This window comes from Microtus pennsylvanicus, chromosome 3, assembly GCF_037038515.1.
Source record: "Microtus pennsylvanicus isolate mMicPen1 chromosome 3, mMicPen1.hap1, whole genome shotgun sequence".
Taxonomy (NCBI): domain Eukaryota; kingdom Metazoa; phylum Chordata; class Mammalia; order Rodentia; family Cricetidae; genus Microtus; species Microtus pennsylvanicus.
This window is the reverse complement of record NC_134581.1, coordinates 141452929-141477651: the sequence shown is the minus strand read 5'-3', so window position 1 is coordinate 141477651 and position 24723 is coordinate 141452929. Positions and strand designations below refer to the sequence as shown.

Genomic DNA, 24723 nt, shown 5'->3' with positions numbered 1-24723 from the left:
TTAGCGTGGGGAAAGGCCACCCAGAGCTAGCCACAGAGTCTGACCAATGAGTGACCAGCAGGGGAGCAAGTTCCGATCAGAAACTGAGGTGGGCTGTGACCATTTGATAAGCAGGTAAGCAGATGAAGCTCTTCTTTCTGTGGGACCTTGACAAGAGCAAGCTGAAGCTTATGAGAGGCAGGCAGATGGTCTGTTTGCTGAGAGCAAATCCAGTTCCTGGGCAGACTCGTGAGAAGCCTTTGGCTAGGAGTTATGAAATACTCAGTTATGGGAGGGGCCAGTGAGAGGTCCAGCCCCATATTACTGAAGAGTTGGCAGCAGCATCTAAATCCCTCCTCCCTTGAGATAAAAATTGGGACAAGATAGCACTGAGCCTTCACATGGGGTTCAGTTGGCTATAGCTAAAGGCCAGTAGGGAGAAATGAATTAGAGGCTTCTGACTCAGGCAAGCATTAACATCCCCCACCCCAAGCAAGGTATAAATGAGTGGTCTCTCTGTATCACATTGAAGACCAAAGAGAAAGGGAATGAAAACTTTGGAACTCTGCTTACCTCTTTAACATAATGGAAAACCAGCCTGCCATATAGATTGTTTATTTTTCTTATCTTTTTTTTTGAGACAGGGTCTCACTATGTAGCCCTTCTAACCAGGAACTCATATACTCCAGGCTGGCCATGAACTCAGAGATCTGCCTACCTCTGCTCCCCAAGTGCTGGGATTAAAGGCCTGAGCCATCATGTCTACCATATAGTTTATGACTTTGAATGACCTGTAACCTGTCCCTGACTTGTAAACTGGATTAACTTCTGTTATACCCTTACTAGTGTATGAGTGGATGAATTCTCAGAGTCTCCTTCATTACAACTGACTTTGGCTTTCTTTCTATGCCTGCCTGTATCTCCCTGGACTACATTTCTAGCTCAGAGTCCTTACTCAGGAATTTTACTATGGCTTCCTGTGGTTTGGGAGGCCCTTTGGACTTGGCCATAGGTTCTTTAGCCATATTACAAACAGTTCTATAGTAAATGCTACCATACTTACATTATCAGTTTATATGTGCTTTTAGTTTTAGCTACTCAGGTTGAGACAGAAAGATAACTTGAGCCCTGGTTATTCTGGGCAATATAGTGACACCCATCTTAGAAAAACAAAAACTAGCCGGGCGATGGTGGCGCACGCCTTTAATCCCAGCACTCGGGAGGCAGAGGTAGGCGGATCTCTGTGAGTTCGAGACCAGCCTGGGCTACAGAGCTAGTTCCAGGACAGGCTCCAAAGTCACAGAGAAACCCTGTCTTGAAAAACCAAAAAAAAGAAAAACAAAAACAAGAAAAACAAAAACTAATATGTTTGTCAGTGTTATAAAAGCAATACCTTAAATTTTTTTAAAGATTTATTTTTAGCTGGGCGGTGATGGCGCACACCTTTAATCTCAGTACTGGGGAGGCAGAGGCAGGCGGATCTCTGGGAGTTCGAGGCCAGCCTGGTCTACAAGAGCTAGTTCCGGGACAGGCACCAAAGCTACAGAGAAACCCTGTCTCGAAAAACAAAAACAAACAAATAAAAATAGGATTTATTTTTATTTTCTATGTAGCACAGTTTTGCCTTCATGTATAGATGTGTACCTTGTGTGTATCTGGTGTCTCCATAGAGGTCAGAAGATGGTACTGGATCCCTGGCATGGAAGTTACAGATGGTTGTGAGCCACCTTTAAGGTGATGGGAACTGAATCCAGATCCTTTATAAGAACAATCAGTGCTCTTCGTTGCTGGGCCATCTCTTCAGCCCCTTTTCCTTGAGACAGGGCTTCTCCTTGTCTCTTTATTGTGTGTGTGTGTGTGTGTGTGTGTGTGTGTGTGTGTGTGTGTGTGTGTACACATGAAGGCAGATCTGTGGAGGCAGAGGACAACTTTTGATTTGTGCTTCCCACCTTGGTGACAGGGTTTCTCTCATTGTCCCGCTGTTGTGCCATGTAATTCAGGCTGGCTGTCCTGTTGGCTTCTGGGTGACTCTGTCTCTGCTTACTGTCTTCTAGTAGTTGTGCTGGGATTTCAGGTATAGCTCCACACAGGGGTTTTTAAATCGTGGGTTTCTGGAATTGAATTCTGGTTGCCCAGCTTGTGTGGCTAGTGCCTTTACCCACTGAGCCTTCCTCCCAACTCCTGTTTGTTTTTTGAGACCTTGAACTCCCCTTCTCCTGTCTTAAGTACAAGGATTACAGGTGAATTGTTGTGGAATAATCTTTTTGTACACTGTGAAGATGTGTTGCTCTCATTGGTTTAATAAAGAGCAAATGGCCAGTAGTTAGGCAGGAAGAGGTTAGGTGGGACTTGAGGAGAGAGAGAGGGAGAGCGCGCGCTCTGGGATGAAGGAGGGTGTGTTGGCCTGAGACATGGCGAGAAGCAAGATTAACATGCTCTATTGAATAAAGGTACCGAACCACGTGGTAAAATATAGATAAGAAATGCGGGTTAATTTAAGTTGTAAGAGCTAGTTGGTAATAAGCCTAAGCTATTGGCCGGACATTTATAATTAATAGTAAATCTCTGTGGTTATTTGGGAGCTGGCTGGTGGGATAGAAAATTCCGCCTATGGTGGGTGTCTCACTACACCTGGTTTTATACAGTGCTGGGGACTGAACAGGGTCTTGTACATGTTTCTAGTTTTACTGTTTTGTCTGGGAAAAATTCTAAAAACAACCTCCCCTGCTTTCTGTACTCTTAAAATATTATGTTTGCATTTAATTTGGTTGAAGTTAATTTTCATGCATGCTATGAATTACACATTCAACTTATTATTTTTGTTTGTTTTTTGAGACAAGGTTTCTAGCCTTTTGAGACAACAGTTCTAGCCTTTTATGGAGATTGCTTTGTAGAGCAGGCTGGCCTCGAACTCACTGAGATCTGCCTGACTCTGCCTCCCAAGCGCAGGGATTAAAGGCGTGTGCCACCATCACCCAACAACATTCAGCTTATTTAGGTTTTCTCAAGTAATTAACTTGTTATTACTTGTTTTTAGTACCATTCAGAAATTTGATCTCTGCCACAAGAAATTGTTGTTGTATCATTTCCCCAGAATTGGGAAAGAGGGTGTTTGTGGCAGATGCTATTGAAAGGTATTCTGACTTGAATTAAGGTTTAACAGTCTCCTGGCTTTTGTCATTGGTTGATGATATTGTGACCATGATAATCTCCCAGTTCGCCAACTATCCACTGTGACCTAGTTTTTTTTTTTGGGGGGGGGGTGGATTTTGAAACATGGTTTCTCTGTAGCTTTTGAGCCTGTCCTGGAACTCACTCTGTAAACTGGGTGGGCCTCAAACTCACAGAGAACCACCTGTCTCTGCCTCCCATGTGCTGGGATTTAAGGTGTTCATCACCACCGCCCGGCTCACTGTGACCTATTTTTACATACATGTCCTGCTATCAAGTACGTTTTGTTGTTGCTTCTGTGTCAGCTGATGATTGCTGTAAGGTGATCAACTCCTGTTTGCTTTGGCAATATAAAATAAATGTAGTAATCTCTCTGCTGTTCCTGCAATCAGTGTGGATTCCTAAGCCTGGTGTGTGTGTGTGTGTGTGTGTCTGTGTGTGTGTGTGTCTGTGTGTGTCTGTGTTGTGTGTGTGTGTTTCACTGTTAATTGTAATTATATTCTCAGTACTGTAGTCCTTTTCTGACATGTGAATAATTTAGAGATGATGATAGCACTTAATTTACTGGATTTTTTTTTTCTGGCCAGAACTGGGAGTTGTTTTTATTAACAGTGTTGACTGAATCTTGTAGTTGGCAAGATATTGAAAGTTACAGAAGCAAAATCTAGCATCTAACTCCCGTAGAATATTAGCAAGGCAGGTTGGACCAAAGTTGTCTTCAATGTTTTCTTTCTTTTTTGTAGAGAGGGAAATACGATGTTCCTAAGTGGCTGTCCCCCAGTAGCATTCTGCTTCTCCAACAGATGCTGCAGGTAAAGTTTGTTTATTTCTAAATAATAGAAGCCCATTGTAGTGTTTGATTTCACTTTAATATATCTGTGGGCCTGCTGCATTTATCATTATTCATCATGTGTCTTGTGACTATCTGCTCTGAGGACCTCTGCTAATTATGTTGTAAACACAGTTGCTTAGACTTTGCCTGTCTTTGATGGTGTACTTTTTAAACCTTTATTTGTTTATTTAGTACTCATTCTGTTCTCTAGCTCTTTGCTGTCCTCTCCATTTTCTTATTTCTACTCTGGCACATTAGGCATATAGAAACTACTGAACAAACGCTTGGATGGACGGATGTGTGCTCTGTTAGCCCTGTGAGCTAGTGCGCTTTTCAAACCTCAGTGTGTGTCTGAATTGCCAGGTAGGCCTTTTAAAAAACATTGTCTGATATAACAGATATCAGGCAGGGACTAAGCATTCCCATTTCCAAAAGTCTCCTGAATGGTGCTGATGCTGATGGTTTGGGGCCACTTTGAGAATGACTGTTTGATGGGCTGATGGTAAAGGCAGAGTGCTGAAGTCTAGGTCTTCACCTGTTAGCCAGTCAGTGAGTCTACCTTCTAAACTGTGGTCTGTAAAATGGAGGGCTGAGTCTGAGCCCACTTCACTGCTCTGTTGTGTAGTTTGGATACAATGAATTGGAACTACTTGGAAAATAGCGAATTATTTTATTTATAATGTTCTCTGAACATCTTCCAGTTTTTCATCGATTAAGTCATCTCTACCTTTAATTTAAAATGTACCTCAGGCTCACCCACCTTGATTAAGTAGAACCAGACCACCAAATCTCCATAGTGAGATTGAAAAATGCCTCTGCCTTTCTTCTAGTCCCCAAAACTTAATCTTTGTTGATTAATTTTTCTCTCCTCACATTTGAACTTCACAAATGGAAACGAAAAGTGTGCTTTTCAGCTTGTTCTCTGTGTCTGTGAGTGAATCGGAAGTAGAGATTGCGTATTCCATGTGAATGCCCTGCACTACGCTTGCTTGCTTGAATACTAAACTGGTGACTATTTCCCATGAATAGGTTTTCCAGCAAAAAGACTATTACATCATACAATAGATTGACTGAACTTCATGAATAATGTCCATACCAATGAAGTTCGTGTTTGTTAAACTTTTATCTTGTAGGCCTGTGTTGGTTGCTATAGTTTTCTTGCCTCAATTGCCTTTTTAAAGAATTCATTCCAAGGCCATTTTAAGGTCTTTGACAGCGTTGTTTGTGATGATAACGTTTACATCTGTTCTGGTGCATTCTGAGCTCAGGAGGAAAGGCGTTGTAGTCTCTGTTTGAAATGTGCTTCAATGGCCACTAGGTGGACCCAAAGAAACGGATTTCTATGAAAAATCTCTTGAACCATCCCTGGATCATGCAAGATTACAACTGTCCTGTTGAGTGGCAAAGCAAGACGCCTGTAAGTATGATGAAACCCAGAAGTTTGTGTGATTTCAGGACCTGCAATGATATCCTCTAAATATGAGAGAAAATATATTACCTGCATTGCTGCTGGGAGGCTTCCAGCCCAGCAGCAATGTCTTACCTGTCTGGACACTCTCTGGACCAGTGAGTGTTTGCTTAGCCTGCACTACACATGAGAATCACCCAGAACCTGGAGTAGTGCCACGTGCCTCTAGTTCCAGTAGGTCGGAGATGAGAGCATCCACATCACCAGCAGGCCCTGCTTTTCATCCCAAAATACTTAATTAGTGCTTTTTAAAAGCTCCCAAGTGTTTGCCTTGTGCAGTCAGGATTGTGAACAGTGCTCTGGGAGTCTTATTATAATAAGTTATTTAATTCTGCTTAACCTGTTTATTCATCTGTAGAAATGGGTTCAACCAGCCCTGACTCCCAGGGTAGTAATGAAATCACATCAATTTTCAGACATCTGAATTTGAGGAATTTCTTTGTACCCTTTATATTTATTAATTCATTCAGAAGTAACAGTAAGAGTTGAATGCAGTGACACATGCTTGTCCCAGCACTTGAGAAGTTGAGTCAGGAGGATTGCAAGTTTGAGGACAGCCTGGCCTATATACTGAGACTGTCTCAAAAGAAAAAAAGCAGTCAATAAATCCATTACATATCATGAGTAAATATTTTTGTGAAGAAAAAAACATTGAAAAATAAATTTGACAAAGGAATGTTATGTTGATGTGTTTACAAGCTTCTGTGAGGTCTGGCATAGTATCAGACACCCGTATAGTCTCCTGTTTCTGCATTTAGAAAATGCAGCCTCACCCAGACAGAGAGGGAACGGGGGAGTACTTTAATGCCCTTTCAGATAGTTTCTGACCATTCCTTAAAGTGTGGTTCTTTCTTTTTTAAAAGTATTTAGTTTATGTGTATGGGTGCTTGCACACCTGTAAATAATGTGTGTGCACTATGTGACCGAGGAGGACAGAAAGGAATATGGGATCTGGAACTGGAGTTGCAGATGGTTGTGAGCCACCATGTGGGTGCTGGGAACTGAACCCTGGTCCTAAGCAAGAGTACCGAGTACCATCTCTCTTTAGCCCTCAGTTTAGTAGGTGGAATATGAAGTCACAGCAGCGAGCACTTTGAACTCTCCCATAAAACCTGCTTCATGAGCTCTTTTCTCCATGTACCATTTTGTATTGGTCATTTGGAGAATATTTGGGCACTGAATGGTGCAGATTTTCTAATGCTGACTCCTTTTCCAACACAGCATTAAAAAGACCTGCATTCCCTAAACTCACTACCAGTCTCATCGGAAAAGACATTTTCAGTGTCCTAAAGTGTCAAGCTTGTGTGACAGATACATGTTTTCTAAAATTCTTAAATTTCGCTTGAAAGATAAAATTGCATTGTTGCCAACAAATGCCATCAGTTAACTTACTTTGTTCTGCTTTGACAAAGTGCTTCCCAAATACCCCAGTCTGAATGACCAGTGAAGTGGTCTTCCATGACTGCAGTGGCTCACTGAAGCTTTACCTGACTCATACTTCCATCTTATACTAGAAACACACATGTTCAGTGTGGAGTTGTAATAGAATTATTTTCTTTGCTTCATCAAGGACTTTGGCTTACTTGGGGAATTGTGAGTTCATGACAAAACACCCTGTCCTGGAACAGTTTGATTTCTCCAGGAATGCCAGCTTCCGTCATAGTTTTGTGCCATTAGTTCAAATGTTCATTAGTTCAGAAGTATTATAGAAATAGTGCTGGCCCTGGAGGTCCCCAGGAGACTATAGGTCACACTTGAAAACTGGTCTCAAATTCCTGCCCTCTGAGTTCTCATAGGTACATACAATACATACACACACACATGCTTATACCATATATGCACCATTTACATACATACATACAGCTTCATCATATATGTAGTTAGAAAAGGGAGGAGTGTTTTTGTAACCTTTGCCGATAACTGAGACTTTTCTCCACTTCTGCAGTGGTATATGATGACATGCATCTATATGGATTGGAATAGCTTGGGGGTTATGTCTCAGACATGTCACATGTAGACAAATGGGGCATTTGCATTCTTGAATATCACATCAGTGACTATAATTACTCTTCCCAGTAGCTAGCCAGTCTTAGAAAAGTGGACTTGGCTTCAAGCCTCTACTCTTCCCACTGTTAGGGCCATACCGGTTGAATTCATACCCCTCTTATTTATGCTTTGATGGTTAACTCTTACTGTACCTCTTATCCATAGTCTCCTTGGCCAACCATGATGTAGTGCATATCTATTGAGTAAATACAGTTTAATCTAGAGATTACCAATGCTGAGAGCCCGAGAGTGTGAATGTCTGAGCAGTTCAGTAGAAGGAACAGGGAATCTGATGTGCCCTTTGTGAGGTAGAGATTGGGGGGTGCAAATGCCTGTGTTCAACCATTGGGGGTCATCATTTCTCCATGTATAGACGGCATTGCATGTCTTTTGAGCCATGATTCTAATGGGATAGAATACACTACTGTTCATGTTAGAAAAGGTACGCTTGTTTGAATTTGAGACACAGTCTCATTTAGCCCAGGCTGGCCTCAGACTTGCTATGTAGCCAAGGCTGGCTTGGAACTTGAGATCCTAACTGTATTTGAGGAGTCTCTGGTTTAAACATCAGAGATTTTGTGTGTTTGTTTTCTATTTTTTTTAATTTGGGGCATGGTATAAAGTAAACATTATTTTGAGTGTTCCAGGGCATACAGTTTTATTTATATCTTAATATAATTGCTAGTCAACTGTGGTAGCACACACCTATAATCTAAGCTCCTTGGGAGGCTGGGCAGGAGGATGACAAATTTGAGGCTGATCTTGGAAACATAGTGAGACTGTGTCTTGGGAAAAAGAAAGGAAAACATTAACTGCTAATCTGGATGTGGTGGCACATACTTATAATCCTAGATCTTGGGAAACCAAAGCAGGAAGACTGACATGAATTTGAGGTCAGTCTGGGCTATCTAATGAGTTGTAGGCCAGCCATAGCTGCAGTGTGAGACTCTGTCTTAAAAACAAACAAACAAACAAAGCTGTGGCTCAGAGGTTAAGAGCGCATATATACTATTATTGCAGAGGACCCAAGTTTGCATCCCAGCATGCCTAGCACATGGTGGCTCACAGCCTTCTGTAACTACAGCTTCAGGGAATCTGGCACCTGGTCCCCTCACGGACCTAGACACATACATACACAACAATAAAAACAAATCTTTAAACATTTTTAGTATTTGTTGAGCACTACACTAGCATGCTATTAGAAGATTCAGGCTTTATGTTTTACTACAGAATGATATGGGTCGAACTCTGGATAGTACTTTAGGGCCAAGTATTATTATTCCATAGGCTTTGCTGATTCCTTCAGGCTTTGTGCTAGCTCTCTGGAGCAGGGGCTGTTATTGCCCTATTTTGTAGACTGAGCAAAGGATATACATGGTCTTGAAGTAACTTGTCTGTAGTTGAGTGGTTAGTGTGTACAGAGTAGAAAACCAGAATTTGAATCAAGACAGGAGGGCTGCAGCATGGAAAGGGCCTGGGAGGTCAACTGGATTAAGCTTGGTATAGTGGTATATTGTTGTGTTTTAATAAATAAAGCTTGCCTGAAGATCAGAGTGCAAAGCATACTAGTCAGCTATACAGGCCAGGGAGTGGTGGCACACACCTTTAATCCCAAGAGACCTGAGGCAGGTGGATCTCTGTGAGTTCAGGGCCACCCTGGGCTGCACAAGATTGAATCTGTTTAAAAGAGAAAGAGAGCTTACACAAAGGTGATCCCAGCATTCGGGATCACAGGCCTTTAATTTCAGCAGTAGGGAGGTGGAGACAGGTGTGATATGGCTAGACAGAGAGATGAATATAAAAGGGAAGAGACAGGAGGAAGTCAGTGGGGTGTCAAAATTCATGGAGACAGGATCTCATCCATTTTCAGTAAGGGCCAGTGGCTGGCTGTTGTAGGAAAGCCACTTGTTTGTTCCTGGATGCTCAGTCCCTAAATAACCACACAGAAACTGTGTTAATTAAATCACTGCTTGGCCTATTACTCTAGCATATTCCTAGCAAGCTCTTACATATTAAATTAACTCATTTCTATTATTTTATATTTTACCACGAGGCTTGTGACCTACTGGCAAGGTTCTGCCTGGCGACTTGCATCTGTCTCCTGTGGCAGCTTGATGGCTTCTTTTGACTCCGCTTTCTTTTTCCCAGCATTCAGTTTAGTTTTCCCTGCCTAGCTCTAATCTTTTGCCCTATCACAGGCTAAGACAGTTTTTTATTAACTAATGATAATCATAGCTTACAAAGGGGAATCCCATATAAGCTGGCTGCTTTGCTTTTTTGATCTTCAAATTGAACCTCAATATCTGTCTCTGAGTTTTTATTATTCGTGCTACAGCTTGGTGCCTGTATCCTGCCTGTCTGCAACCTTGTGGCAAACATTCCTTGTCTGGTGTCTGCTGGAACAGAATCATAGATAAGAAGCATCACGGCATGTTAGGAAAGTTTGGGCCAGGAACAGAAACAAAGATAGGTAGCATAGTGTGGTAGAAAAGTCTGGGCCAGGGGCTGGAGAGATGGCTCAGTGGTTAAGAGCATTGCCTGCTCTTCCAAAGGTCCTGAGTTCAATTCCCAGCAACAACATGGTGGCTCACAACCATCTGTAATGAGGTCTGGTGCCCTCTTCTGGCCTTCAGGCATACACACAGAAAGAATATTGTATACTAAATAAATAAATAAATATTAAGAAAAGAAAAGTCTGGGCCAGGAATCAAAAGTGCCAGTCTTGAGGGGCAGATAACTGACTTTTCTTACTCTTCATTTCATCATCCCAAATCTGGGTATTTTAGTCAGTGTCCTGTCTATCTAGAGTTCCTTTACTCATCAGCTTCCTCACTGTTCTGCCTCCTTACTGAGCTGTGGCGGGGTAAAGTGAGTTGTAAATAGAAGAGGTATAAGGATTATTGTCACTTTTTGAAGTATTTGCTTTTTTCTTTCAGTAGTATGTGTTATCAAGAATGAACCATAAAAATAATTCCGATTTACTTGGATATTTAAGGCATAGATGCTGTAATAATTCTACGCATGATCTCCTCATGCCATTTTCATGCACAGCTCTAGTACCCAAGTATTGTATCAAATAGAAGTTATATTCAGTTCCATTTTCTGCCCTAGTGAACAGGAAATGTAGCAGGCACGGATAATCCAAAATAATTGCCTACTTTTGGACATGTATTTTTTTGTCCTTAACCTGAGTATGCATAGCTGCGAATTTAAAGCCTCATCAAAATACTGAGCCCCTTTGGACGACTCAGTTTAAAATGAGGGTCTTTCTCAGACTGTTTTCACCCCATCCTTTTTATTCTAGTTCAGGAGTCCAGCAGAAAACAAAGGTGCCTCCTTCATGCTTGTCCTGTTTCCCCTGTGCATGGACGCGCAGGGCAGGGAGGTATGGAGAGACGGGCTGGCTGTCTTTTTTCTTTTTTAAGGTTTTGCATGGTTTTTGGCATTTATTTGTATGTTTGCGTGTGTGTGTGTGTGTGTGTGTGTGTGTGTGAGAGAGAGAGAGAGAGAGAGACAGAGAGAGACAGAGACAGAGAGAGACAGAGACAGAGAGAAACAGACAGAAGCAGAAACAGAAAGAGATAGAGAATAGGCCAGAGGAGTTGACTCTTCTGTGTGGTCTTCTGTGTGGTGCCCTGCAATCAATCCCAGACACTGAGCTTGGTGGCCTTTACTTACTATGACATCATACCAGGTCTGGTTGATTTTTTTTTCCTTCCCTCCCTCTCTCTCTCTTTCCTTTTCCTTTCTTTTTTTCTTTAAAAACAAATAGGGTTTCCCAAAGCTTGAGAGATGGCTCAACAGTCAAGAATACTTACTGCTTTTGTAGAGGACTGGGTTCAGTTCCCAGCACCCGTATAGTGACTCATAACCAACTTTAACTCCAGTTCCAAAGGATCTGACTTCTTTGGACTCTAGGATGCAATTACACATACATACACTCGGGCACACAGATGCGTATAAAGTTAAGATAAATAAATATCTAAAATATAAAATGAAAATATGGTCTTCCTAAGTATCCTACGCTGACCTTGAATTTGCTTCATAGCCCAGTCTGGCCTTGAATTCTTAATCTCTTGTCTTTCTTTATTTGCTTTTTGTTTTTCTCAACAGGGTTTTTCTCTGTAACCACCTTGCTGATACTCCTGTCTTAACTTCCAGTCTGTTAGAATTACAGGTGGCACCATACCTGGCCAAGAAGTATTTCTGTTGAGGTGAAAAGAACTCAGTAAATCTCTTCTTACTTGAGCTGTGATAGTCATAAGAACATGCCCACCTGAGTGTTGAAGTGTTTGGGGTTGAGATTGAGATCATTCTAAATGAAGAATCTGTGATCTGAGAGTCACAAAGGTTAAAGTATCACATTGAATACATGTCTTAGCACTTTGGAGCTCTCCAGGGCCACTGGTATAAATCTGTGTGGTCTGTACTTTGATTTTTAAATATATATAACCTTTGAGTTTGTTCTTGTCCAGCCAGTAGTACAAGTTTGACTTGGTCTGCTCAGTGTGTTAGACCTCTTAGAACAGAATATCATAAATTGGGTGGCTGGGAGGTTCAAGACCAAGGCCTATGTAGTGTCTGGTGATGACTTGCTTTTCTGTTTGTAGTTGGTAATTCTTCACATTGTATCATCCTTCATAGTGGAAGGAGTCAAGGATGGGTGCCTTTGGGGCTTTTTTCTGTTTGGGAGATGGCTCCCACTCATATCTAATCACTTTCCAAAATCGAAACCTAACACTATCACGTTGGTCATTAGGATTCAGCATCCAGTTTTTAAGGAACAGAATCACTGGACCTCAGAAAGGTCATTGTATTTTCTGTTTCTCTCCACTCATGATGGTGGGATACGTTTCTCTTGAGCTCACTGTTACTCGTGTGTTCTGCATGAGATACTGCTGTATCTGAGTCCAAGTAGTTCATTTAGAGGGGAAAGTGGCCTCTAACAAGAATATTTCAATTTCTGAAAGGTAAAGAGGAAAAAGGATTGTGTATATTAATAAAAATAGCTAACCATTTTTTGGGAGGCTTTGTTTAGATGCTATACTTGAGTATTCCCATGTGTTACATAAGTGGCAAGGCATGTATCATCTCTCTTACAGATATAAAACAAGCTCAGGGAGGTATAGTGGCATACTTAAGGTCACACGGTTATAAAGTAATGTCACAGTGAAAACCAAAATGTGTCTAATCTCAAAGCCTGTGAGCTGTCAGGTTGCACTGACTCAGTGGCTGGAGATCCCATGGGGACAGACTTAGGTGACAGGGTGAGGCTGAGCGCCCCAGCTGTTTCAGCTTCCCTGCAGAGGAAGACTTGAAGCAGAAAGTAAGGCATTACTTCCTGAGCTGTTGAAAAGAGAATGTCTTACTTTGCTCCTGTGATTCTCTTCGCATTCCGTCTTCTGAGTATTTCCAGCTCAGAGAAGGCCATTCCTGTCATTTTGTCCCACCTTTCAGGGATCTGAGACTTGTAATTGCTGTCCTTACTGCGAATTGGGATTTAAGCCGAGAGAGTTTCAGTGTGTTTCAGCATTATGCTGTGCTCCCTTGAGTATGATGGGTGTTGTGTTGTGTTTCCACATCCATCACAAGACCTCCTGGGCTTGTGGAGAACTAAACATGACCCAGAGTGCAACAGGATACAAGTCAGAGCCACCCCTTGACTGTTTGTGTCTACTCTGAGTTTTAAACATGGCTGCTCTGAAGAAAATGCCTGGCAGGGCTTGAGGTAGATATGGGGAGGACTGTGATCCTTTGCAGCGTGGAAGCACGAACAGTCAGTCAGGTGTTGGGGTATGGAAGCCAGGAGAATCTTGGGATGGTTGTCAGCCTCTGCCTGCTTGTGGACAGATGAGGACGAGTGGGCTGCAGCTCAGTGGTAGAGCACTTGCCTAACTGACATGAGACCGTGGCTTCCAGTCTGAGCACTGCAAAACGTGTTGATAGGTGTCCATGAGTTTGACAAACTCATGTTCCTTCCACATGTTGCTGTTAGATTTTTTTGAAGTGATTATGTTGATTTTAACAGAAATTATTTATAAACTTAACCATGTATGAAACTGTGTTTTGTAGTTGATTCACCTTGACGATGATTGCATAACAGAACTTTCTGTACATCACCGCAATAACAGGCAAACAATGGAAGATTTAATTTCATTGGTAAGTTCTGGTACAGCATGAACTTAAAGGTGGTAGCTTTTGTTTTATTGTCCTCATTGTATTTTGCTGGTACGTTGATAGTGATAGAGTGTTTACAACCCATGAGAGCTCCATGAACTTCAGCAAGGCACTGACTATATTCATGTATGATGCAATTCTTTGCTTGTGTCCTCTGTGTCTCTTACAACAGTCTCTACATTTATTTATTGCTTACTCTGTGTGTGTGTCCGTGGTGAGCACGTGCTACAGTAAGTGTGTAGAGCTCAGAGCACAGCTTGTAGATTGGTTTTCTCTTTCTGCCATTGGGTTCCAAGGATTGAATTCAGGTTGTCAGGCTTGATGACAGTGCCTTTACCCACTGAGCTCTCTCGCCAACCCTGGATGTCTTCTTCAGATGTGAACACTGCACTTTGGACATTGATTAGAAAAATGTAAGGAACTAATAATTGAGAATCTGAGCAGATGAATTGGTAGTTCTCTACTGAGAATTGGTAGTTCTGACTTTCACTGTTTTAAAGCTCTCAAACAGAAATCTGGTTCTGCTGTAAACATAAAACAAAAAACATATTTGCACATTTCTTTTCAAGGGCTGGGCCTCTAGCCAGTGGTAGAGTGTGTTTGAAGTTCCGGGTTCTATTTCTAGCACTAGAATAAAACAAGAAGGAAAGTTCTGTTTTTGAGCAAGGGCTTGGATGTAGTCCGGGTAGCAGGCCTCAACAATATGCCCCACGCAGTATTTTTCTGTCAGTCTTTCTGTCTTTCCTTCTGTCTGTCTCTCTCTCATGTACGTGCATGCGTGCACACACAGTTTTGCTGTGTGCCCCAGGCTGGCCTTTGTCTGGAGCCTCAGTTTCCCAGCTTCTGCCTTCCCAGTGTTGGTATTGCAGGCATCTGCTATTGCCCAGCTCATAGCACAGTTTTCTCCTCAACAGTTCTGCAGCAGCGTGCTGGTCATCAGGGTGTGGGACAGATGCTATGAAGTCATTGACAAGATTTCTGATATTGGATGGTTTTTTTTTTATGGGTCCTTGATATCTAGGCTAAACCTGTGGTCTTTTTCTAGCGATAGAGGCATTCGCTGCTCGGAGTCTCATCTTGAGACTATGGCAAGACTACACCTCTCCTTGCTCCTGGTTCAACACTGTGTCCTTTGTCACCTGTGCTTTGGATTTGTTTTCTGTTTTCCATCGTGCAGGTAGAAACCTTGAACAGTTTGTTTTGAAGCAGAGCTGCTGCTTTGCGATGAGAAGTAGAAGAGCTCTCGGGTGCTGCAGTGCACTGGCTCTGGAGATGTTTATAGAGGGGCAGCTCCTTAGTCTCTAAGTACAAATTTGAAATTTTTACATGCTTTTGCTTTGGGATGACCTTTAATGAAAAATTATATTTAATGCCAGGCCTGGTGGTTCACACGTGTAATCCCAGTCCTCTGAAGGCTGAGGCAGGAGGAGTGCTGCTATAGTGTGGGGCCATCTCAGACACGAACTGTCCAACCCCACCGCGCATTCCAGTACCGGGGGAGTTGAGACAAGGAATTTGATGCTAACTTGGGCAAGCCTGTGCTGCATTCTGAGACCCTGTCTCAAAAAATGAATAGAAGCCCAGCTCCTGGTCACCGTCTAAGATTAGTGCTGCACTTGGCTTCAGAGAAGCTTTTTATTGCATGGGAGAGGCAGTTAATGCAGAATATAGCTTAATGTAGAGTGCTCGCCTCCCATGCGTGAAGCCCTGGGTTCAGATCTGGTACCACAGGCAGGAAAAAAAGCCAGTTTTGATCATATCTCAGCACATGTCTCCTTTTGTCAGCTGGGATATTTCAGAGGATATCAGATACCATGTCATCTTAGCTAGGAAAAAAAGTTGTTTGAATGAATGTGACAGTTGTTTAAAACCTACCCCTTGAAAGCAACATTTAATTAGTTTCAGCATCATTGGAGAAAGTCTTTCAAATGGTATCCTCTCAAAACTCTCTGTGGTTTTCAAACTTAAAAGTTGGCTGTCCTGGAACTCAGGCTGTAGATCAGGCTGGCCTTGAACTCAGAGATTTGCCTGCTGGGATTAAAGGTGTGCCACCACCGCCTGGCTCATAATCAGTGTTCTAAGCACTAGCCTTTGTAACTCTTAAACTGTCTAGGAATGAAAAGCTTGGTAGAAATGTTTGAAAATAAAGTTAAGGTGATGTTTTCAAAAGTAGGACCCAGAGACAAAAGAAAAGGTAAGAAAGACATGCCATATACATTACTAATAATAGTAATAGAAGACACACCATATACGTTACTATTAATAGTAATAGAAGATACACCATATACGTTACTATTAATAGTAATAGAAGGCTGAGGAAGGTTAAATAGTGAAGGGGGAAGAACCACTAAAGAAAACGACACATTAACCAGGAGTTAGCATACAGGATAAAAACATATGTACCAATTAATGCCTCTTCTAGTGGAATTTCAGAAAGCTGGGAAGGACCATGAATGTTTTCAGAGACTATAGTCAAAGTCATGAGAGTTAGGGAGATCTTTTAAAAATAGCTACATCACAATCAAGAGGAATAGTGCCTCCTAAACCATGAAAATTATTGTTGGTCTTTAACTTTACTTGACCAAACCAGAATCAAGCATAAGGCTAGAATGCTGTCATATATCAGACAGGCGAGGTGTTAAGACACTTACCTCCTGTCAACCCTCAGGAAGTTACTGGAGGATGGTTTCTACCTTGAGAGTGTCAATCATGACAGAATGCTTGGATCTAGGGAAGTAAGGGTACTTGTAGAACGGAGGAGAAAACGTTGCTAGACAGGTGGCACATGGAATGCTAATACTGGGGTATGTCTCTAGGAGAAGGGAGAAGGTAGGTTAGCTGATGTACCATGAATGTTGAGAGATGAGAACACTAGAATTTGTGGGAGAATTAGAAAGAGTGATGAGCTTAAATAAATTTTAGGAATGACAGTTCTACAACAACAAAAAGGAAACAAGAATGCCGAATCTTTCTTACTCTTCTGTGTAATGGTAAAAATAAAACGCCGCAGACCCCCACAGGTCCCTTACTGGTGGCAGTGGGCAGCAGGCACGAGACCACGGTGGGTCATGAAGGCAGCTAGGGAGCCCCCGAGTGACCCACAGGCCCTGAGGGCCAATGGGTCTGAGATGGATAGGCACGCCATGCAGAGTGAAGTTGGATATTTATTTAGTGGGTTATGGAAGGGAAGGGAAATGAGGGAAAGAGAAGGGAGGATAGAGAGAGAGTCAGGGAGAGAAAGAGAAACGGGTGGAGGGGAAGGAAAATTCCGGAGAAGGGAGAGAGACAGAGAGAGACACAGAAAGGGAGAGGGCTTGGGCTGCAGGCAGGCAGGAAGATATGCCTGTCTCAGCTGTGGAAGAGGAGAGAGTGGGCGGGGCTTGTCTCTTAAAGGGACAGGACAGACCATTACACTCTGTTTTTGCATCTTTTTGTCTTTTGCTGTTTGGATTGGCTGCTGGACTTACAACTAGTCAGTATGGCTGTTATTAAGATGTTAAAATATGTATGTAGTGCTTAGTAAATAGCCAGTGTTCTGGCTGCCTCACTGTTCCTGTCCCAGATACCCTGGGTACCACTTCCCTACATCTTGTCTACTTTTACTTAGTGCTGCTAGGGATTGAACTAGGGTCTTGTTTGTGCTAGACGGATTGAACTACTTTCTAAGCCCTACATCTCACAATTAAACAGTTAACCATTGATGTGGCAGGGTCCCCAGTACCGTTTTGGCCAACTCTTGCTCTCTATTTTGAATGGTTGCATCAGCATAGCAATGAAATGTTTAGAACATTGACCCTATTTAGTTGTGAAAATTACTTATAAACTCAATGATGTAAACTTGAAATGATTTGTTTAAAAATTACCAGAGGAGGAGAAGTAAGATGTGTGTAGGTAAGATGTTATAACAGAGCAGAATTCTTTTTTCCATAGTAAGAATTCTATGGAAAGCACCTGAAGATAAAACAATTAGAACTACTAAGGAAATTAACTTATATGAAATTGGTAACAGAATAGCTTTTAAGGTGTTTAGAATTCTTTTTGTGCAAGACAGTTTTAGGTATAGAGGTATGTTAAATACCATGTCTCTGCAAAGCTATTGACTTAAAATTCTTTTTTTTAAAAAAAATATTTATTTATTTATTTATTTATTTATTTATTATGTATACAATATTCTGTCTGTGTGTATGTCTGCAGGCCAGAAGAGGGCACCAGACCTCATTCCAGATGGTTGTAAGCCACCATGTGGTTGCTGGGAATTGAACTCAGGACCTTTGGAAGAGCAGGCAATGCTCTTAACCACTGAGCCATCTCTCCAGCCCCCTGACTTAAAATTCTGAATGCCTATTGGATTGAAAAAAATTTTTAAATAGAATACTATTTCCTCATGTACTGCAAGTATCTTAACTGCCTGACTTCTTTTTCCTTCAGTGGCAGTATGATCACCTCACAGCCACCTACCTTCTGCTTCTTGCCAAGAAGTCTCGAGGGAAGCCAGCTCGTTTACAGCTTCCCTCTTTCTCCTGTGGGACCTCCAGCGCCACTCCAAAGGCAAGTTCTTTGACCCCTGTGTTCATCTTACCAGCAGTCTTGTTATGAGCGACTTGTCATGGGTATCAGCAAGCCAGACACAAGAAAACTTTGTTTCTTCTGCAGCCCTGGGATTGAACCCTGGGCCTTGCACATTTGAGGCAAGCACTCTACCACTGAGCTCATTTCAATTGTTGTAAACATTCTTGAAGAGAAAAATGGGAGTTCTGAACTTGAACTCTCAAAGTTTGAAGTTCCTCTAGACTGGCGGTGGTGGCACACGCCTTTAATCCCAGCACTTGGGAGGCAGAGGCAGGTGGATCTCTGAGTTTGAGGCCTGCTTGGTCTACAGAGCAAGTTTCAGGACAGCCAGAGCTACATAGAGAATCCTGTCATGAAAAACAAACAAACTAAACTAAAAAGCCACTTCTTCTCTTCCTCTGCCCTTTTTTTTTCTCCACAAAAGCACATCCTAATTATTATAGAAATAGATAAACTAAAAGAAAATGTAGGATTTACCATATACCTATTAGCTATAGATGATATAGTTCATCTTTAAATACAAAGATTTACTTTTTTATGTGAATGAGTGGTTGTGTGTGTGTGTCTACCATTGTGTGTGCCTGGGGCTGGCGGAGGCCAGAAGAGGGTGTCAGATCCACTGTAACTGGAGTTACAGATAGTCGTCAGTCACTTTGTGGGTACTGGGAGTTGAGCCTGGGTCCTCTGCAAGAGCAGCCAGTGTTAATCACTGAGCTGCCTCTGGGGCCCCAGATTTAACTAATCTTTAGTGTATCTGTCCTGTCTCTGCTTGCCCTTGTAAATACAGGGCTTTAAAGTGGGTCAGGCCTGTGAATACGTGATATATTATGTCTCATATGTCATGATGCGTTCTAATATAAACACTTTCATGTTTATGTTACTGTTGGGAATTAGGTTTCTGTAGTTACTATAGCTTGTGCCATGTAAATTCACTCCATGAGAAAAGTTGTGATTCTTTTTGTTTACAGAGATGTAAGCAACATCTCCTTCTTCCTAGATGCTCACATTTGTTTCCATTTGATTCTATCTTCCATAGTTGAAATTTATTTTACATTCTTTGTGTGTGTGTGAGAGAGAGAGAGACAAAGAGACAGACAGCGTGCTGGAGATTAGAGTGCTTTTGACAATTGATTTTCTCAGGGCATTGAATCCAGTCTTCAGGCTTGAGGACAAGCACCTTTACCCTGTAAACTATTTCTCTGCGTCTGCTCCCCATCCTCCCATTGCTTAATATTTACCTGTGCTCTTGGTAGACCGAAGCAGAAGAATTGCTGTCCGTAGCCTGCATGGGCTACATATATGAATTCAGGCCTGCCTGTGGCTACAAAGAGACCCTATCTATAAAATGAGCAACCACAACTGTCTGAATACTTTGTTAAGTCTGGGTGTGGACTTTGTAATATAGCCTTTCCTCAACTTAATTCAGATTTCAGTTTAATACTCCAATATTAGAAAAACATCCCTTAGGGCAGCAGCTGTTCTGTGGTAGTGTTCATTTAGCATGCGTGCCTGAGGCCCTAGGTTTGATCCCTAGTATCATAGGATGGGGAAAAAGAAATCAGAAAATGTTTCTTTGTTATCCACAAAAAGCCACAGTTGACCCTCTTTTTAGATTTAACATAATTCAAATGGACCTGAATTAGGCCATTTTTTTTCTTTTAGATCTCAATACTGTTTTTAAATAAGTTAAGACCACTGCTTTCTTGATCTAGTTGAATCTTCCGTCTGCAGCTTCCTTTAACTCCTTTAGAGCTTGCTTTTTATTGCCTGTCAGTCATGAGCTGAGGGTATGTTAGGATCTTGCTAGACCTTATGTATCTTCTATCTTTTCTCCCTTCTTTATCTCTTGACCAAGCTCAGGACTAGAGTGTCAGTGCAGTTGGGCACCGTGTGACATTTGTGAAGTGAGGTAGTCTCACTCCCAGGCTGGTGCTCTGTCTAAGTTTGGAGGGTTGATAGGCTGGCAAACACCCCATGTCTTTTGTCTATATGCTTAGTAAGTCAACCCGTTCCCTTTCTTGTTAATTTGGTCAAATCCTTTCAACCTTCAGGGCCATTTGGGACATTAAAATATGGGCTTTTTGATCAGGGTAATTACAGAAAGGTATTATTTACCTCTACAGTTAGAATAGTTACTTTAGCTAAACATTTTAATTTACTCAGTTAAGATACTTGGGACATTCTCCTGTTTTGTATCTGAGTTGGCATGGTCTCAGTGGATGGCTTCTTTGATCTATAAAGTTTCAAAGTGGGAATATCTAAGAAGATAATTTATTCTTATCTTCTGTCTACTAAATAGTGAATATTTTCCTAATAATGGACAGTCATACTAGTGAACCAGTTTTAATAACAGATAGATAATGTGTGTCTTTCTCTCTTTCTCTTTCTCTCTCTCTCTCTCTCTCTCTCTCTCTCTCTCTCTCTCTCTCTCTCTCTCTCTCTCTCTCTCTCTCTCTCTGTTTTTCGAGACAGGGTTTCTCTGTAGTTTTCGAGCCTGTCCTGGAACTAGCTCTTGTGGACCAGGCTGGCCTTGAACTTAAGAGATCCGCCTGCCTCTGCCTCCCCAGTGCTGGGATTAAAGGTGTGCAGACAATAAATAATTCTAATTTACCAGTCAATTGATGGTACTTCTGGTGAGATAATAAGTACAGTGTGACTCAGGGATCACAACAGTGGTGGTTCAGGAACCCTAGGTTTGGGGAGCTCTGGAGTGGTCATGCAGAGGCAAAGTCCACATGCATAGGAACGCAGGGACTCCACCTCAGTCAGGAAGTTCCAGATTAAGGGGTGTTTGTGGGGACTTTGGAAAGTAGGAATGGCCACCACTGGGAGAGCCAACTGGATCAGCAGTTGAGTTTGAGTTTAGAAAAATGGAAACTCAAAAAAGAGAGCACAGTGAGGTGATGGAGGTAAAATAAATGTAATTAGCAGAGCTCAGGTACCAAATTGTGCTTGATGTATCCTGGTGACAGTGGCCAGACTTGTTTGATGGGGAAGAGCTAAACTCTGAGGAACTTTGAAATGCTGTGTCACAGTGGTTGACTGTGGAGTAGGTCATGGGGAACCACTGACTTTTGAGCAAGAGAGAGGCAGAACGAATCCAGTGGTAGACTGGAGATGGCTCAGTGGGTAAAGGACTTGGCAAACTTGAAGCCTGAGTTTGAGAGCCAGTCCCACATGGCAGGAGAGAACTAGTTCCGATAAGTTGTCCTGTTACTCCGTGTTGGAGCTCACACAGAAAGACAGAGATGCTGTGGTAGTTACTGCCTACTGTAGGTGGTGCCATCCCGGCCATCATCCATACAGCGCTAAACTTCCCCACTGGGCCTAACTTAACATCAGTATTTTTCTCAGCCTGGCACTCTATGCAGAGAGTTCTCATTGACAGTAATTGGCAGCCCTGGAGAACTCTCACAGTAGGCAGAGAAGGCAAAAGGCTTGCCTGTTTGAGTAATGTAGATATGAGAAGATTTGGCCTTGAACTGCATTAGCTCTAAGTCTGGGTATAGGGATGTAGGTTTTAAAAATTCAAGTAAACTTGCCTGCTGAGGTTAACGAGATGGTGAGTAGTGCTCCATGACCTCAGCCTCCAGGCTGTGTTTAGTGTACTCTTAGTTTGCGTAGGGCAAGGATGAAGGGAAATAAGGTATTCTGGTGGTAGTGTTAGCATAGGCCCCAAGTGTCCTGTTAGTGGACAGTCTTCCGTAAAGCTTATTTACTCCTGGCAGAAATGATGAACTATGCTGTGTGCTTTTAAAATTTACTTATTTCAGGGGCTGGAGAGATGGCTCAGTGGTTAAGAGCATTACCTGCTCTTCCAAAGGTCCTGAGTTCAATTCCCAGCAACCACATGGTGGCTCACAACCATCTGTAATGAGATCTGGTGCCCTCTTCTGGTCTGCAGGCATACACGCAGACAGAATATTGTATACATAATAAATAAATAAATAAATAAATATTTTTAAAAAATTTACTTATTTCTGGAACTGGAGAGGTGACTCAGTGGTTAAGAGCACTGGCTGCTTTTTTAGAGGAGCCAGGTTTGATTCCCAGCACCTCATGGTGCCTCACAACTGTCTGTAACTCCATTTCCAGGGGATCTGATACCCTCTTAGCCTCTGCAGGCACCATGCATGTATGTGGTAAATGGACATACATGCAAGCAAAATACACGTATACATAAAATAAAAATTATAAAAACATTTTGATTGAGAATGTGTATAATGTTTGTGTTGGGGTGGGTATACATAGTGATTATGTAGAGGAGGGTGTGAGTTTGGAGGTCAGAGGACAACTGTGTGTATTTGGTTCTCTTCCACTTCTGTGAGTTCTAGGACCAGACACAGGTCGCCAGGACTGCAGGGCACGTGCTTTTACTTGCCGAGCCCTCGCACTGGCTCCTGTGACGTGTTCTTACAAGTGAAGCTCAGTGTCAGGAGTTACATCCTTCCCAGCTTTTGCTTCATTGGGACTTTATTTGTAAGTTTGCAAATGAGCTGTCGACTGTTGCTGTGTAGTGGTGATAAGCGACGTAAATTATATTCCAGAGAACACCTAGCTTGTCTCTTTGTTCCTGCTTCCAGGGTTCCTCCCTGGGCCTGGTATGTGCTGTTGTAAAATTTGGATCGTGATGTTGTTTTTGCTAACTTCTTTTGCCTTTTAAATGAATAGTCAAAGAATCTGAGCCTGGAAGATATGACCGCAAGTGCTGATAGCTGTGTGGCTGGATTGAAAGACTCTGAACTGTGTGAAGATAATTTATCAGCTCCCCAGACACCACAGGTGGGTAGTTTTATTACTACTTAACGCAGAATGTGTATCTTAATTATAAACACATCTAGTCTACAGGAGATCAAGTTCCGTGCTTATAAATTTGTTGAATCTCTAAGCCACTGAAGACATTAATGAGAGATTATTGGAATAGTAATGAAAGAGAAGTCAATGATTTCAAACAAAACCAAGATTCCATTTTGGAACTCTTCATTGCCCCTCCCCTCTTAAATGAAGTATAATTTGTACATAGTTAAATAGTTGAAGTCCACCCTTTTTAGTGTTTAGCTCTATGTGTTTGACAACACAGAGCCATCAGAAATTGTGACACAGTAATTCCATTGCCTTTCTCCCAGTCACTCACGCCCCTTTGTATGAATTCTTTCTCTTAATTCAGGGCAGCAAAGGATGTTTTTCTCCTCTTCTGTTGACTTTTTGTTTTAGTCCTCCTTTAAGTTTGTTGGACTTTTTTGGTGTGTGGTTCACAGTTTTCCACTATATGTGGGACTTTAGGACCATTTTTCTATTTTTTTTTTTTTTTTTTTTTTTTTTTGCTCCATTACCATTGTGTCTTTATTCTTTCTCCTTTCTGGTCTTCAGAGTAATTTGATCCACCTGTTTCCAGTTTGCTGCCTCCCTATCTAATGGCTCCTGAGAGCACTGAATTATTCTGATGAGTTAGTCATCTCTCTGCGTCCATCCCATCCCCCTTAGCCCCCATCTTTCTCTGTGTCTGTCTGTCTGTCCTTTCTTGACAGGGCCTCACTATCACTGTGCAGTACTGGCTCCCCTAGAACTTGCAGTGCAGCTCCCAGACAGCAATGATTCCCTCATTCCTCTGCCTGCTGAGGTTTGAATTGAAAGGATACACCACCATGCCCAACTAATTAAAATTACTATACTTCTCAATTCTAGAATTTCTGAATAGTTCTTGTAAATAATTTTATCTCTGTTGATTCTCTGTCAATTGTGGTGTTGCCCTTATGCTATAGTTCTCTAGAGTCCCAGCCTCATGCGGTTGTGTTGATGTGAATGTTGAAGTTGAAAAAAATTTAGCAGCAGCAAAATGTTTATGAGTATAAAAAGATCAAAGATTAATTTAACATTAGCATGTCATGAGTTTAAGGTGTTCCTGGTTGTGTTCGCCTGTATTGTATCCTGTGATTTCACTGTAGCCTCCATGCTGAGCAGTCAGCATGTGCACTGTGCACCACGAATGCATCAGGTATACACAGGAAGCCACGAATGTTGCTTGAAATGCCTTGGTTCAGATTTGAGGCTCGCTGTGATAAGCTCTGTTCTAGGTAATTATTTCCTTACACTTATCTTCCCATTTGAGAATTCCGTTTTCATTTTTACTTAGTCTGCTATTTTATATATACCAAGTTTTTAATTTTTATCCTTTTTTAATTTCTGGGGCTCTTTATAATCTACCAGAGTATTTTGTAGACTTGTTCTTTTGTTTGTTTGTTTTGAGACAGGGTTTCTTCTCTGTGTAGTCCTGGCTGTCCTGGAACTTGCTCTGTAGAACAGGCTGGCCTCTGAATTCACAGAGATCTGCCTGCTTCTGCGTCTTGAGTGCTGGGATTAAAAGCGCGTGCCACCACCACCCGGCCCAAGTTGCTTTTATATTTTGGGTTTATTTTGATTGGTTGGTTGATAGGATCTTGCTATATTATCCAAACTAGCCTCAGACTTTAGACTCAAGTTA

General features: G+C 41.9%; 1 protein-coding gene across 2 annotated transcripts in view; it reads left to right on the top strand.

Annotated features, from left to right (window-relative positions):
• Melk (maternal embryonic leucine zipper kinase) overlaps positions 1–24723 on the top strand; it is a 70076-nt gene that overhangs the window by 31876 nt on the left and 13477 nt on the right. For both annotated transcript variants that reach the window (XM_075967318.1, XM_075967319.1), the window contains exons 9-13: positions 3894–3962; positions 5301–5399; positions 13569–13655; positions 18102–18221; positions 22914–23024. In XM_075967318.1, the coding sequence (XP_075823433.1) occupies positions 3894–3962; positions 5301–5399; positions 13569–13655; positions 18102–18221; positions 22914–23024 (486 nt within the window). The remainder of the gene's footprint in view (positions 1–3893; positions 3963–5300; positions 5400–13568; positions 13656–18101; positions 18222–22913; positions 23025–24723) is intronic.